Consider the following 16481-nt stretch of genomic DNA (forward strand, 5'->3'; position numbering starts at 1 on the left):
TCAACTGAATTTCGATGGCTTGAACTTCACTCTAATAAAGATGATCCGCATATTCCCGAATGGCTTTTTCTACAAAATTTGCGGACTTTGAGACTTGAAGGTGTATCACCTGCGAGATTACTGGTATATGCTTTTTTTTGATCAAAAATTAAATTTTGGTAGCATCAGCAAATAGTTCCTTGTTGTAAGATTTTTATTAATGAAAAACAACAGTTTGACCCAAAGTGATTGTAAATTCCAGGTTCCACTCAAGTTGAAAGAGCTTCATTGCTCCTTTGGTTACCTTAATCATACAGGCTTCACACAAGATAAGAGCATGAGAGATATAGACCAACAGCTGAGTTCATTTGGAAAATTAAAATATCTGGAAAGCCTGCAGCTAAATTTTGGATCTAAACTCTTCACATGGAATTGCTTCCTAAAATCTGTAGGAGAATTCACCAATCTGAAAACCTTAGAGTTGACGTCCTTTCAGCTAGGAGGGAAATTTGCTTTAAGCAATAGGAGAGAGTCAACTTATTGTATGAGAAACCTTGAAGTCTTAACTCTTTGTGATGGACTCAAAACAAGGATGGTTTCAATTTGTGGACAGTTTTGTCCCACCCTTAAATCTCTTAAGCTTTATTCTATGAGAGATCTAAGTGAAGTGGATTTAACAGGGGTAAGCACACTGGAATGCCTGATGCTGGTGGGATGTGGAAAGCTGAGAAATGTATTGGGTAATGATGATCTGGTAAATCTTGAAATATCCAAAATAAAATTATGCCGGAGAATGCGAGAGTTACCAAAGTTTGGGTCTGTCAGTTGTCTTAAGAGTATCTATATTAGTCGCTGTCGGAACCTACAGGATATATCAGCTATTGAAAGATTGAAGGGATTGCAGAGGATCTGGATTGCATATTGTCCAAAGCTCAAGAGCATAAAAGCTATTGAACAACTGAATGGATTGAAGAGAATCTGGATTGAGGCATGTAGAAAGCTGCAGGATGTAATTTGTTTTCAAGAACTGAAGGGGTTGAAGAGAATCTTCATTGGGGGTTGTACAAGGCTGCAGAATATACAAGGCATTGAATTTTTATCATGCCTGGAGAGCATTATCGTTACTGGATGTCCGAAGCTGCAGAATATAAAGGGCATGGGTATTGAAAAATTGAAGGGATTGAATCAGATGATTATTTCAGATGGTCCTATAATAAGTAGCGTAGAAAGTTTGAAGGTACTAAACGCATGTGTGTATTCTGTCACGAGTTTGTCCATTTTTCCTTTTAATTTGGATGCTCAGTTGCGATTTTTAATTTTTATTTTTTAAAATTTTGGGAAAGGGTTGCCTCTAAATAAAGTAATTTTGAATATTTTTTATTCGATTTTCAATGTATACTGTTGATAATAATTTAGCGATAGCATTGTGATTTCAGAGATTGCCCCGGGAGCTTACAATTCTAGTGGGGAGACCGGCCATGTCAGATGTGATCGCAGATGAAGATGACTTAACAGGAAGATCGGCCATGTTATTTTTAAACGCAGACAAAATTTTCAACACTTTGTCTATGGCGGATGGTTTCTGTGAAACAGATGGTAAATTCGGGCTTGGAGATGGAGTAGAGGAGATGATCCATTCGTTTCATATAAAAACCCAACATTCTCTCAGTACATTCATCTTTTGCGCTATACTTGATGGGTTTCCTTGCATAGGGAGCGATATCTGTAATGGGAGCAGGATTATGCTTAAGAACTCGTATCGTTACCTAAGACCTACATCTCTCTCTCGTGGTGATGGGAAGTGGATATATATGTGTGTGGTTTATGAAGAAATGATGTCAAAATATGACTCCTGGAAGCCATCAAATGATAGTTGTATTATAGGCAAGGCGTTTTTAATGGGAGTGAAGGCAGGCGAAGAAAGCAAAACCATCGACATATTGCAAAGCCTATTTGCTCAACTATGTGTTGGCAATAGCGAATGGAAAGATACTGACTATGATGATGCTGTTGATGAAGATGCTGATGATCGGAATTATAATGAACATTGTGTTGACTATGATGACTTGGCTGGATACGCTGATTATGATGATTTGGCTGAGTATGATGACGAGGATGAAGAATATGGTAGTGATGAGCATGATGATAGTAGTGTAAGTTATAAGTGAAAATTATGTTTAATTTAAGACTGGATATCTTAAAAGTAAATCAAAATTAAAAAAATATTATTAATTTAGTTTTATATATTTTAGAAAATAATATATTTTTATTTAATATGCTAATTGTTATTACAGTCAATTGATTTTTAGTATATTTTAAAAAAATTATTTTATTTAAAAAATTAAAATTTGATTTTTTTTAATAGTATAAAAATGATAGAGAGCATGATGGCAAGTTCGCCAAAGATTCGAATACTACACCTTTGAATCGTTTACTTATATTTCGTAACTTGATCAACTTTGAATCTGACGAGGCGAGGCAAAGACATAATAGTCTAACTATAATGGCCTGCATAGTATCTGGTTAGTAGGGACACTATAGGGAACAAAGCCAATTTGAAAACACTAGAAATCAGATTAGTAGGTGATAATGTGGAAGCACAGCCCATATGACCACTTTTTATCCGTTATTTGTATCTCTATAATTGTTGCATCATGCATGTTTTCAACTAGAGGGCGTTTCTAGTCATTACCAGTCTCCCTACTGCTTATAATTCCATTCTTAATTTATTTATTTCCTTTTTTGGCAGTGCATCAGTGTTCAACCTGTGGAGTCTACCTCATCATTCCGTGGAAGAGAGCAGGAACCAGAATCTCCCGACGTAAATAGAAAATCCTCCTTGACTACAGAACAGTTTGTGGAGTCTACCTCATCATTCCGTGGAAGAGAACAGGAACCAGAATCTCCTGATGTAAATAGAAAATCCTCCTTGACTACAGATCAGTTTGATGTATTCATCAACCATCGACGATCAGACGTCCAAACGAGTCTGGCTGGGCAGCTTTACAATACTCTAAGGCAAGCTGGGATCCGGGCATTTCTAGATTCTGAGGAGCTTGAATTGGGAAATTCCTTCCCTTCCACCATAAATAATGCCATATCCTCTGCCGCAGTGCACATAACCATCTTATCACCGGGATATGCAGAGTCTGCTTCGTGCCTAGTTGAGCTAGCTTTGATTTTTAAAACCAAGGCTACAATTATTCCCCTGTTTTACCATGTTCAGCCTTCAGACTGCCGCTCAGACTTCCGCTACATCAAAAATAAAGTTAAAGAGGCATTTTCCAAACATGAGGGCAGATATCCTAGTCATGACATTCAACAGTGGAAAGAATGCCTCCAGAACGTTGCAGGGATCAGGGGTTACGAACTCAACGGACAGAATAAGTAACACATCTTCCTGTGCTTTTTCCATCAATAATTTTTTTTCTAGATATTTAGATTGTTTTCTCTAAAAAATTGTTCAGTTAATCTAAAAATCCTTTTGTATTTAGTATAGGTTTTGTCTATCATCCTACAGAAAATCATAGGAAAGTAAGACCAAATGATACCCTAATTTCATGCAAGTAACGGCTACGCTATCAGCGAACAGAATCTGTCGGACATCTTCAAGCTTTCCATTTTTAGTTTTCTATATTTGTGAAAATTAAATTCCTAAAGACTAGTTCATTTAGTCTATCAGCCTTTGCCTGTTTAGTATCTTATTTGGGAAGAGCCCATCCTTTGCCTGTTTAGTATCTTATTTGGGAAGAGCCCATTAATAAGAGCTTTTTCTAAATTGAATTTGTGTTTTGCTTTCAAACTTTCAGTGATGCGGATTTGCTGTGTAAAAGCATATTGTCCGTTGTGAAGAAAGAGGTAGAAAATCCAAAGCTGGGACTTGATGAGTTTGTAGAAGATTTCGAAAAGCACTGCCAGCAAGAGAGGGGATTGAAGGATAATATAATTGGCATCTACGGAATGGGAGGGTCTGGCAAGACCACTCTCGCAAATGAATTGTTCAATCGAAAGCGTTCCAAATACGTGAGATCATGTTCTTTGTTCGGTGTGCGGGAAGCATCTGTAAACGGTGATTTGACTTCTTTGCAGACTAAGCTCTTGGATGATCTGTTTTACCAAAATTTTCGTAAAATTTCTAGTACAGAAGAAGGAATCAGATATATCAAGCGTTGTCTGGGAAGGAAACCCTCTCTGAGATTCCTTTTAGTTATAGATGATGTTGACCAAAAGAGCCAGTTAGATGCCTTATTGTCCATAGATACCCTCAATTCAAATAGCCTGGTCATTATCACAACCCGTGACGAGAGAATTCTAATAGAGGCTGGGATTCGTGTTCGTTATAAGGTGAAGGGAATGGATCAACAGTATAGCCGGCAGCTCTTCTGTAGGCATGCATTCCATAAAACAGATCATGAAGACGGGGACAAGGATTTAGTCGAGTGCTTTGTGAAAGAGTGTGGCGGCTTACCCCTGTCTCTTCAAGCATTGGGTGAACATGTTTCAGATAGTTCCAAGAAAGGTTGGAAGTCAGAATTGGCTGAATATAGGAAAAGGTTACCCGATAAAATTAAAAATAGACTTAAAATAAGCTATGATTCGCTGGAAGAGGAGGTAAAACAAATTTTTATGGACATAGCGTGCTTTTTCACAGAGAAAGACCAGACTATAGCTACCAGAATATGGAAGGCTTCTGGGTGGAATGTGGAACATGCACTTCAGATACTGAGAGATAAATGTCTCGTTGAGGTGATAAAACAAGATTGTTGGAACGAAATTACTGATGAAGAGTCAGCTGCTTTTGTTTTCAAAATGCATAATCACCTCCGAGACTTGGGGAGAGAAATGGCAGATGCTGGAAAGATTCTAGACCCTGAATATGAGGTGTATTTGCAAAGTGTCTTTTTTTCATTCTTTTACTTTTCCACTTTCAAAGTATTTGGAACGTTTAGCTTTAATTTGAACAACCTTCTCGGCAGACATTTAATTTGAAATGGAATGCAGGCCTTGACGACATTCAAAGCCATCTTTGAACAAGCTCAGGAGCAACGCCACAGATGTTTCAATTCCATTAATGACGAGTCCATTTCGGACAAGTCCATTACATATTTTATTGGAAATTTAGAAAAATCAACTAATCTACAATGGCTTGAGCTTAATGGAAGCGAGAGCATTCCTTCATGGATTCCCCTGGAAAAGTTGGAGGGTTTAAGGATTCGAGGAAGATTACCCCGGAAATTGTGGGACGGCCCCCAGGTATTACTATTTATTTCTTCTTTTTTCAAATAATTTTGCGCATATTCATTATCATTGAAAAGCAATAGTTTGAAACGAAAAACTGTAAATTCCAGGGCCCCCCCTTGCAGCTAAAAGAGCTGGTTTGCAAATTTACCAACTGTGGCTGGATGGAAAAGGCGATGCTTCGGAGAAATTGGAAGGAAATTTCAAATTCATTAGGAATGTTAAGTAGGCTAGAAAGTCTGGTTCTCCAACTAGAGTCTCAAGAAAACAGGAAAGATATTATGATTGAATGGGATTCCTTCGTGGATTGTGTAGAAACACTTAACTGTCTTAAAACATTGGGTTTGTCGGGTTTGTATATAAATGGGGAAATAGCTTACCCTAGCAAGGAGACAACTGATTCTAAGCTTAGCCTTGAATCCTTAACTCTGTCTCATATAGGGCACACATCCAAGGTCTCAATTAGTGGTCCTTCTCTCAAATCTCTTAAGCTTAAACAGATGGAAGATTTAATTGAAGTAAATTTATCAGGGCTAGAAACATTGAGATGTTTAGAGTTGATCCAATGTGATAGGTTGACTGAAGTACGGGCCGATGATCTGCCCAAACTTGAAATGTTAAGCGTAGAGAGATGTTGGGAGATAGAAAAGTTGCCAAATCTTAGTAATTCCCAATGGCTGGAGAGGACCAAGATTACGTGCTGTGAGGAGCTGGAAAATATAATAGGTATTGAAGAATTAAGCTTGGTGGAGAACATTACCATTACGTGTTGTCCGAAGCTGCACAGTATAACAGGTTTAGAATGCTTGAAGGGATTGAAGTATATGATTCTTTCAGATGGTGCTATACTGAGCTGCGTTAGTGAGTTGCAGGTATATACAGAATGCCGATAAATAAATTTCTCCTTATTTACTTGTTCTAATGCCATTAAACAAAATATTTGTAACTCTTCTGGTTTGGGTTTCCGAATAACCGTGATTTCAGGAATTGCCATCAGAGTTTACAGTCGTAATGGGGAAAGCGGCTCCATCCTTTCCAAAGGCAGCTGAAATGGCACGTATAATTGGTGCTTTAGATGACTTTCAGGTGCTCAATGCAGATAACTGAATCTGTCATCACTTGTTCTAGTATCTATAAACAAAATATTTCTAAATCTTCTCGTTTTCATTTCCAATGTATCGTAATTTCAGGAAATTTCGTCAGAGTCTACAGCAGTAACGGGGAGAGCCCGTCCAAAGGCAAATGAATTGATAGATATAGCTAATGCTTTACATGAATTTGAATTACTAAATGAATTAATACAGATAATTGAATCTGTCATTACTTGTTCTAATGTCTTTGAACAAAATATTTCTAAAATATTCTTTTATTGGTTTCCGATGTACCGTGATTTCAGGTACTTTCTTCAGAGTCAACAACAGTAACGGGGAGAGCAGTCACATCCTTTCTAAGTACAGTTAAAATGACGGATATAGCTAGTTCTTCAACTGTAACTGAGGTACTCAATGCAGATAATTGAATTTGTCGTCACTTCTTCAAATGTAAATAAATAAAATACATCTAAATCTTCTGTTTTTGGTTTCCATTGTCCCGTGATTTCAGGAATCGTCAGAGTCTACGTTTGTGAGTAAAGCACCCACATCCTTCCTAAAGGCCGATGAAGATGAAATGTCGGTTATAGGTGACCCTTTAATTGAATCTCATTCCAGTATAGCTGATGCTTTAATTGAATTTCATTCCAGAGAAGAAGCATACACTGGGCTCCAGTTATTATCAGAGAAAATGCAACAGTCGCTAAGTGCAGTCATCTTATGCGCTATGGTTGACGGTGAAGATTATGGTTCCAAGTACATGGTTGAGGGCAGACCTTCCCAGACCATAGATCTCAGTTGGGCAGGAGGAAAGTATATATATACGATTCTGGTTACCAACCCAAAACAAATATACAGTGCAAAAGATTTCAGTTGGTTGCCAACCTCTTGTGAAATAGAGAATGGGTATATACTTCCAGTGAACCAAGGCGAAGAATCGGAAACCTTGAGAAAACTGAAAAGGCTAACTGCACGACTGTATTGAACTGCTACTTTTGAATCGTCTGTTGAGGCTGTAAAAGGTATTTATACGGGCAAATGAAAGCAAATTCCGAATCAATTTGGCTCTTTTGAGATCCTGTATGTTTAAAACAAGTTATTAACCTTGGAGGAATGCTGTATGCAGGGGGGAATTTGTTTATTGTTCAATTTTTGAAGTCTTGAGAAAGCGCTTTTTATTTCTTATTGTTTTGGTTAGTGGGGTATTAAGCAAAGCTGAATTATACAATTGAACGCACGAAATTGTATGTATTGTTGAATTAATGGAAAATAATTCTCATGTGAATAAAATTCATTAATTGTCAATCATGTCAGTTTTTTCTACATTTAAAAAATTAAAAGATATAATTTATGATTATTGAAAGTGATGGTATGTTTTTTGATATTAAAATCTTTTAGAATGCATTAAACAAGGGATGATGTCAGAATTGTGTCCTAAACAGTTTTGGTGGATGGATACCCTTCGATCTGTAACTTTTAGTTGAAGAGTTATCAGCTTAGATTTGTGCTTCCAATATCAATGATAGGAAAATAATGATCTAAAGATGGGTAGTAACCGACAAAAAATAAAATAAAAAAAATAGTAAGATATTAAGAAACAATTACTTATAGTTCATCTATTTTAAAGATGGGAAAGTTGAAAAAATTTGATTGACCATTTTGTGAAACCCACTACACATGAAATGAATTCATTTTTAGTTTTGGATGGTACAATACAAATCCTAACATAAATAATGTTGACAAAAATATTAGTTTGGTAATGCATATATGGTTGTTTTGTTGGCCTCTTCAACGTTTGTGTCTAATGAAAATTTGGAAAAAATGTTGTTATGGATTTGGATGTCAGATTATAGATCTCATTTTATTTGGTTGTTTTGGGGTAATTAGAGGATAAAGTTTGTGCTTTCTAAATAGGATGATGCATTTAAGAATGTAAGGTTTGGTTTTATTTTAAATTTTGGTGGGGTTTATTTTGTGCTTTCTAAATGAGATGATGCATTATGTTGTTATTGATTTTGAAGGATTACATACCATTTTTTATTTGGTTGCTTTGGCATAATTAGAGGATAAAGTTTGTGCATTATAAATGGGATGATGCATTTATGAATGTAAGGTTTGGTTTAGGTTTAAATTTTGGTGGGGTTTATTGGATCTTTTTTTTTAATGGGTTCATATGTTAGAATCTATGTTAATTGTTGTAATTTTTTTTCAAAGTCTTAATTAAAATTTTAAACAATTTGATTAAGTCATGGTATCTAAATTGTAATGCTACTTTTCTCTAAGATTTAATTAAGTATTTGCAACAAATTTAAATATGATTAATATTAGAAAACATAATTTGCAATATGTAATGTTATCAAAATAGAAATGGATAACAACAAAATACACCAAACATGTTTTAATTTATAAGAATTCTAACATAAATAACTGATGTGGAAAATTGAATAAAATAGCTATATGTTTCAATCAAATCAACATCATGATCATAATTTCTAATATATTTTAATATTACTGGTTTTCAATACTTATTTGAATAAGAGCATTTGGGATGGTCTCTCTTGAACTAGGAAGATTGTAATGTATTGGTCCTCATAGCTATGACACACTTTGGAGAACTTGTTTAAAAGCATATAATGTGCATGCATGCACCATGCAAGAGCATCAAATCCTTGGCTAGGATAATCCCAAGTGTTCTCTATATCTTGAGTTAGACACACTCTATGTGCCATCCTCTTTTGATGTCCATATCTCACCAAATCACCACCTTCTTTGAATGATATCCATTCCCTTTCTCATGTCTCGAATGAATGCTTTATATAACATTTTAAGAGGTGTTTCCCAAACCATTATACCCTTCCACAAGAGTTTCTTTGGTAATTATTCCTCTTCCTTTTTAAAGGGTTTTAATAGCATTTCTTTATTAATCCATGTACTCATATTTAAAAGGTTACATATACAATTTAAGGTACAAAAAAAATCATATTTCCAAAGGATGACATCTTATGCTTTCCTTACTTCATGTGCTACCTAGAAACCCTACATGTGTAACTCTTTGAATTAGACAAAAAATGTAGAATCTTATAATAGGAGGTAGAATAAAAGATCACTAAGTTGTGTATACCAGTAGAACCTAACATGAACTAACCTACAAGGAATAATATGAGGAGATTTAATAAAGAATATGATCATTTACTAAAAATGATCAAAGCCTTAGTTTTTTACATAATAATGTCAAGATCTAAAGAAGAATACAAACACCTTCATAAATTCAAAATACAAAACTAGACAGATAGCTAAAATCACACCAATTTAGTTGCAATTTTATTAGATGCTATACAAAGACTCCTAATTTTTTATGCAATCAAGTATACTATAGCAATGCATAACTAATCACAAAAATATAACATGCTATTTATAAAGAGGTCTTCAAAGACTTTAGAAAGCTCATAGAAATACTATGATAGTTAAGTACTAAGAAAAAATAATAGATTAACAAATGAACCCCATACATGCATATATTATCCCTTGAAATTCTCAACTAGCTATGGAGATATTTAGATCATGGAAATAATTTTCACCAAGCAACACGACCTCCAAATTTTACAATGAGAACTTAGCATAGGACACAAACTTGACATATAGAATTTGATGTCATAGATTACACTTGTCCATGGATACTTAACTAGATTTTGTGTAAGGTCCAAATATTACAAACAAACAAGAATATGGAAATTTTTTTTTTCTCCTGTAAGAGAAATTTTTGGATATAACTGATTCTGATCTTTCCTTTGATATATTGGGTAAAAGTACAAAGCCGTGTCACACTTTTATAAAGGAAATGGCCAATGCTGATTCAACTTTTTAAATTAAATCAATAGAAAGTGAAATATATGTTTTGAAATTTGAAATGATGTAAACTAATCAAATTTAAATTCTTATGTCTATTTTAAATTTATAATTTTAACAAAAATTTAAAAAATTGTTTGAATATAGTTTTTTATAAAGTAAACACTATAATTTAGTTGCTGAAAAAATGCTGAAATTGAAGTTATACAAGCCACCACACTTTATTTAGTAAAATTCACTTTTTTTTCTTGAATTTTTTTTTTGTATGTTGATAACTTGAAACTTTAGTGCATGGATATATTGTTTACTATTTTATATAAATATATATTTTTCATTAAATTTGAAAAGTTGCGTGTGCTCAAATATAACTGTTTCCAATTCCCACCACCTTTTTTCTGAATTATTTATCCAAATCATAAATGAATTATATCATCTTGACATAGATTCTTTTTTCTACTGCATCTTATTTTTTTCAATTTTTTTAAATAAATTTTAGTATTTTTCTTTGACAAGATAATCAACCTTATATTTTAGTGTTGATGACCTACTTTTAATAAAAATAAAATATAAAACATAAAAACTAATTAAAATATTAAAAGATATATATTTTGGAAAATTCACTTATTGATCTATAAAAGGGTATTTTTACATTTCAAAAAAAATATTATTTATAAGAGTAGGAGTTGTTGAAACATCGAGTTTTATTTTTTTTTGTAATTAGACCAAAAGTAGTATAAAATATACATTTAGGAGACACTTCCAATTGGAAAAGTTGTGGCCCATATATAACTTAGCTATAATGAATCTATATAGACCATATGTTTGACTAAAATTAATTTTTAGTTAGAATTACTTACATTCAATTGTGCTGATAAGTTAGCCTGAAACATGACACAACTTTGTGCTTTTACCCTATTATGTTACAGTTGACATAAAATATGCATGGTTACACAAAATATTTGATTTTACTTGGTCTTACAGAAGATATGATCCTCTCATTCATGACTCAATAAATTTCTCTTGTAAACCATCTTATATATTGTTGTCCTTTTTTTTACCTCAATTTTTTTTAGAACTTTGTTATTAAAATGACATGTGTATTTAAGTCATTTTCTATAATGTCATGTCAAGTTTCTTATGATTTAGGTCAACATGTTAGCTTCAAAAGTAAACTTCTCATTTGAATCAATGTTTACTCTATTAACCAGACCAATATAAACTAAGAAATTTTCCTTTATCACTTACTTAGTCCAAATGTTTATTTTCAACTGAGTTTCTTAAAACTTCATTTGAATGATTAAATGGTTCTAGAATCAAGTTAAAAATTGATCAAATAATATACATAATAATTTAACATTTGGGCTATTCATTGAAGAGTTCCATGAAGCTCACTATTCATAAAAAAACAAGGACATTCATTGATCACTAGTCAACAAAGGTGTTCAACTCAATCCTTTTGAATTTGGTGAAGATAATTTTATCAACATTTTGAAGGGTCATTAATATTGAAGTAAGGATCAATCCTCAAGATATTTTTGGCAAGATAGAAATTCCTATTATTATCAACATATCAATTATGTCTAACAAGTCCTAGAACACATTTAGTTTTAGACAATTTCAAAATTAAAATATTTACTAGCTTTGATATGTCTTATATCTGACCCTACAAAATCCAAATTTTCCTAAACATGGCTTGAAATACATTGGAGTCCATATAACATACTATATAAGGGATTTGAAGGGCTTTTTTGTTGAGGGAAGGTATCTAACTATTGCATTTTCACATTCATCTTCATAGCCCAAGCATATTCTCAATCTATGCCCACCTATAGTATATTCTTCTATTTGTGATTTAGACCTAAAACATCAATTTTCTTCCACACATAAAGATTGTCATCCATTTATAAATTATACATACGGTGTGCACAAATAACTATAACATTAAGCTTAAAGTTTTCTATTTTTATTTGTTCTCTTAAGTATCTATTAGAATAAATAGTTTTAAATAAAAATCCATGTTCATTTCATGAGTTCTTTATTGAAAATATATATATGTTTATTCAAACATAGACATCCCTCTAATTTATATTATTAAAATCAACATGAATTCCTTTCTTAAATGGCCTTCCTAATTACCAAATTAGAAAACATGAAGTACAAGTACCAAGGACAAGAAACTATTTTTATTATTGAAATCAAACTCTTAGAAGTTGGTGAATCTAAATTAGGACATGTGAACATACATGATTTATAAAAACAAATGAAAATTCATGAGAGGACCTTAATTAATTAGATAAATTTTGAGAGTGGATTAGGCCATACTATAATTTTTTCTATAATAATACAATGTAATAACCTAGTACTATCATATGCAAATAACGTGAAATTTAGTGAAGAATACTAAGAAAAATGAAAACAACAAATGAGAGCCAATAATACTAGGAAAATTGTTGATCAAACACCACAAATTTCTATCCAAATGTGTAGACAAATATGCCACAAGAAGCACCAAACAAGATGTGTGCCTTCCTTGCCAAATATAAATTGCTAAAATGCACAGAAGTGTAAGGAAAATCCATACTAAAATTAGTGCCAAATAGTAAATTTCCATATCTATGGATCAGAAGCTAAATTTCAACATCGAATTGGAGGTTAAAATGATAATTTTTTGTAATTCAATGTCAAAAATTCTACCAACAAAATATGCACACCTCTTCCTTTCCTAGATTGACTTCTATTAGGCTCAATTGTAGATTTAAAGATAGAAATTAATAATTATTTGAAAGTTGATGTGCCAAAAATAATGTTGACCAAGCCTTTCTAACATAATAGATAATGCCATAAGTGATTCAATAAAATTAAAAATAAAGATAAGGATCCATGCCTTATTATAGGCCAAAACATCAAAATAACACCAAATTGTTGCATGTTGATGCCAAAGTTGATTTGCAAAAACATTTCAAATTATAGTCAAACTTTGAGTCAATTTTCTTAGATGAAGCTAATTTAAACGTGCACAAAACTGAGAGCCAAACCAGAGACAACAAAGCAATACATAGTATATTCTAAACAAATTAAATCCGCAAAGATATTCACAGATCAAAATGTTTCTATAGATGCAATAGTGGATAACTAATATTGACCAAAACTTACAAATAATTAGCCAATTTGAAGAAATAATCTATTAATTTATAGAATAAATTATCTAAACTAATGAACTTTCTAAATAACCTTCAAATATACCACAAATGTATAGAATCTACCATTGATTTACAATCTTTAGACAATAAAATTACACTTTTTTGCTAACTTTGACACTTCAATTTTCATTTTCAGAAAAAACCTCACATTCGGACGCTTATTACTGCTAAACCATAAGGAATTTGCAGATGATGTGAACTAGTAATTTGTGACATTTTGTGTGTAGATTCTAAATATATTTTTTTGAATCAATTTATTTTCATTTTTCTATCTCCCTCGAAAACTAGTTTTTTACAAAAAACAACATTTTTAAAGAGTGATACTCATTTGGTACGACATAATTTTTTTTCTAAAATAGATATGAATGTGATTCTTTCAAATTTAGTTTTGTGACATCCATATCTAATGTTTCCAATTTGTTTCATAAGATTATCTTCAATATATATTTTATTAAGTTTTGAAGTCGAGTTAACTGTAATTTTGACATATGTTCATTTGGTTAATCATAATTTGTTGCGTATGTATCCAAATTCAATTTTTTTTTGGTTGGAAAGAGGACTTCAATACCTAGTGCACAAATAATTTTTCAGAATTTTTTTTCACTTGTTTACTATTTTTTCATAACTGTTGAACTCGAAAGTTGTTGTTCGGTATGAAACCTATCGTTAGTTAATCTAGAAAAAATAAATCATAATAAACTCTTTATATATTAAAATAATAGTCATTAGAAATCTTTCTTCGAGTACTACTATCATGTATTTGGGTTTGTCAAAATTCGTCCATTTGAGCCCCCAATTTGAGCTTCAAAGGCCAAAAATATGCAAAACCCATGAGAGGCTTGGGGGGAGTCCAAAACCAAGCACGTTCGATAGAACATATGTTCTATCGAAGGGGGTTCAATCGAACCCCCCCAACACAAATTTTGTTATAATGACCACTTTTTATCGAACATGGCCTGTTTTAACTGTTGACGTTCGATAGAAACCCCTGTCGGCCAATTTTTTTTTTTTGTTATGAACGATCTCATAAAAATATAGATGCTTTTTTTTTTTAACATATCAAATTCGAAGATTAATTCACATTTTTCACAAAAAAGGCATTTTAAAGTGAATTTTCTTATTGTGGAATTTTCAAAAGGCATTTTTTGAAAGGAAGGAGATGGGAAATAAAAGGATAGGGTAAATAAGGCTACGCAAAAGTATTCATCAGAAACGGAAGAAAAAAGTAGTGAACGAGAATTGGCAATATATCATATGAAGAAAAGAGGTATGCATCTTTATAATTTATAATTCACCAACCCACTTAAATTAATGAAATTAAAAAAAAAGGTACTCTCTCTCTCTCTCTCTCTCTCTCTCTCTCTCTCCCTCCCTTTTAGTTTTCTTAGGTGATTATTAAATATTTTTAGTATCTCTCTCCCTTTAAGACTCTCTCTTTAGTCTTTTTAGATTACTAAATATTAAATTGTTTTAGTCCCTTCTCTCTCTCTCTCTCTCTCTCTCTCTCTCTCTCTCTCTCTCTCTCTCTCTCTCTCTCTCTCTCTCTCTCTCTCTCTCTCTCTCTCTCTCTCTCTCTCTCTCTCTCTCTCTCTCGCGCGCGCGCGCTAGTCTTCTTAGGTGATTTAAAGGTTTATTTAGTCTCTCTCTCTCTTTGATTTTAGTCTTCATAGAGGTTATCAAAGACTTCTAAGATCTATTTCTCTCTCTCTCTTTGTCCCCTTTTATTCAAGTCTTATGTGATTAAAGAATTTTAGGATCTTTCTCTCTTTCTCTCCCTAGTAACCTTATTTGTGGTTTTAATTTAAAATTTAGATCTTTAGGACCCCTCTCTTTCCAATTTATAATTTAATTTAGATAATCCATAAATATATTTTAGTTTAGATTTTGAAACCATGTGGCTTTATAGTTTAGCAAACACTTCAATTGGTGCTCTAAAATTAACAAACTTGTCTTTTGTGTCTCGAGCAATAGGCTCTTTATGTTTTATCCTTAGAAAGGGGCTTGCCTTCCGAGTATCCCTTAAGGATCGGTGAGAGGGAACAACTCAAAGTGGTAACAAGATAAAGCCAAGCTCTTCCAAACCACTATAAATAAAAGTGATTGTAACGAAAGTTGCAAGAAACGGGTGTTGGAATGGCATAGCGATGTTAACTTGTTGTATCTATGCCCACCTGGATGATGCCCTTACTAGACACCTTTTGTGTTAGAAGCCAAAAACCTTCTAGTTGTTAGCGCAGGAGGTCAGACCTCTGAATTGGCTCACATTCTTATGGTTCTTAGTAGAGATACAAAGTTCACCATGGGGAGTTTTCGTGGGGACTGGTGCTTGGCTGTCCTGAAGAAGTGAGTGTCGTGGAGGGGAGCCAGTGGGGTCAACCACCTAAGTATCCACTCTGAATTACGTAGCTCGGGGTGACCCCCCAAGTGAGATTCAACAACTATTGTCCCGTCCAGCCCTAGGATTTGTGCTTGCATGATCAAAACAATCAAACACTTTCAAACAAACAAATATTGTGTCTTCTTTGTTTTCAAGTGTATGCAAAAATATTTCACATTATACTTGAGTCCCCTTAAAACCTATATTATGTGATATTAGGACCTATTATGTGATATTAATACCTATTATATGCGATAATACCTATCTTAATTATGACATAATAGAACCTATTATGATATAATAGGTTTTATTATGACTTAATAACATGACCATGTATGCAAAAACATTTCACATGTACTTAAATAATCACCTCAGCATCTCTCTCTCTCTCTCTCTCTCTCTCTCTCTCTCTCTCTCTCTCTCTCTCTCTCCTTTTAGTCTTCTTAAAGGTTGTTAAAGACTTCTAGGATCTATTTATCTCCCTCCCCCCTTTTATTCAAGTCTTCATAGTGATTAAAGAATTTTAGGGTCTATCTCCTTACTTGAGGCCCTCTCTCTCTCTCTCTCTCTCTCTCTCTCTCTCTCTCTCTCTCTCTCTCCCCTTTTATTCAAGTCTTATGTGATTAAAGAATTTTATGATATTTTTGTCTCTTTCTCTCCCTAATCACCTTAGTAAGTTTAAATAATCTCTCCCCTTAAGACTCTCTCTCTATCTCTCTCTCTCTCTTTAGTCTTCTTAGGTGAACAAGT

At 33.2% G+C, this 16481-nt stretch overlaps 1 protein-coding gene across 1 annotated transcript; it reads left to right on the top strand.

The window, feature by feature from the left end:
* The first annotated feature begins 5 nt into the window (after positions 1-5).
* On the top strand, positions 6-7493 carry LOC131048809 (disease resistance protein L6). The gene is made up of 10 exons (XM_059209912.1): positions 6-123; positions 242-1216; positions 1416-2132; positions 2729-3366; positions 3789-4860; positions 4981-5232; positions 5328-6089; positions 6202-6303; positions 6408-6715; positions 6820-7493. The coding sequence occupies exons 2-9, from the start codon at positions 317-319 to the stop codon at positions 6639-6641; spliced, it is 4677 nt and encodes a 1558-aa protein (XP_059065895.1). The 5' UTR covers positions 6-123; positions 242-316; the 3' UTR covers positions 6642-6715; positions 6820-7493.
* Positions 7494-16481: the final 8988 nt, after the last annotated feature.

This window comes from Cryptomeria japonica, chromosome 8 (assembly GCF_030272615.1).
Source record: "Cryptomeria japonica chromosome 8, Sugi_1.0, whole genome shotgun sequence".
In the NCBI taxonomy this organism is placed as follows: domain Eukaryota; kingdom Viridiplantae; phylum Streptophyta; class Pinopsida; order Cupressales; family Cupressaceae; genus Cryptomeria; species Cryptomeria japonica.

Coding starts and splice junctions, on each gene's coding strand:
- LOC131048809 (XM_059209912.1), top strand. CDS start 317: ATGAGAGATATAGACCAACAGCTGAGTTCATTTGGAAAATTAAAATAT. Junction 2,133..2,728: donor ATGAGCATGATGATAGTAGT/GTAAGTTATAAG, acceptor CTTTTTTGGCAG/TGCATCAGTGTTCAACCTGT. Junction 6,090..6,201: donor GCTGCGTTAGTGAGTTGCAG/GTATATACAGAA, acceptor CCGTGATTTCAG/GAATTGCCATCAGAGTTTAC.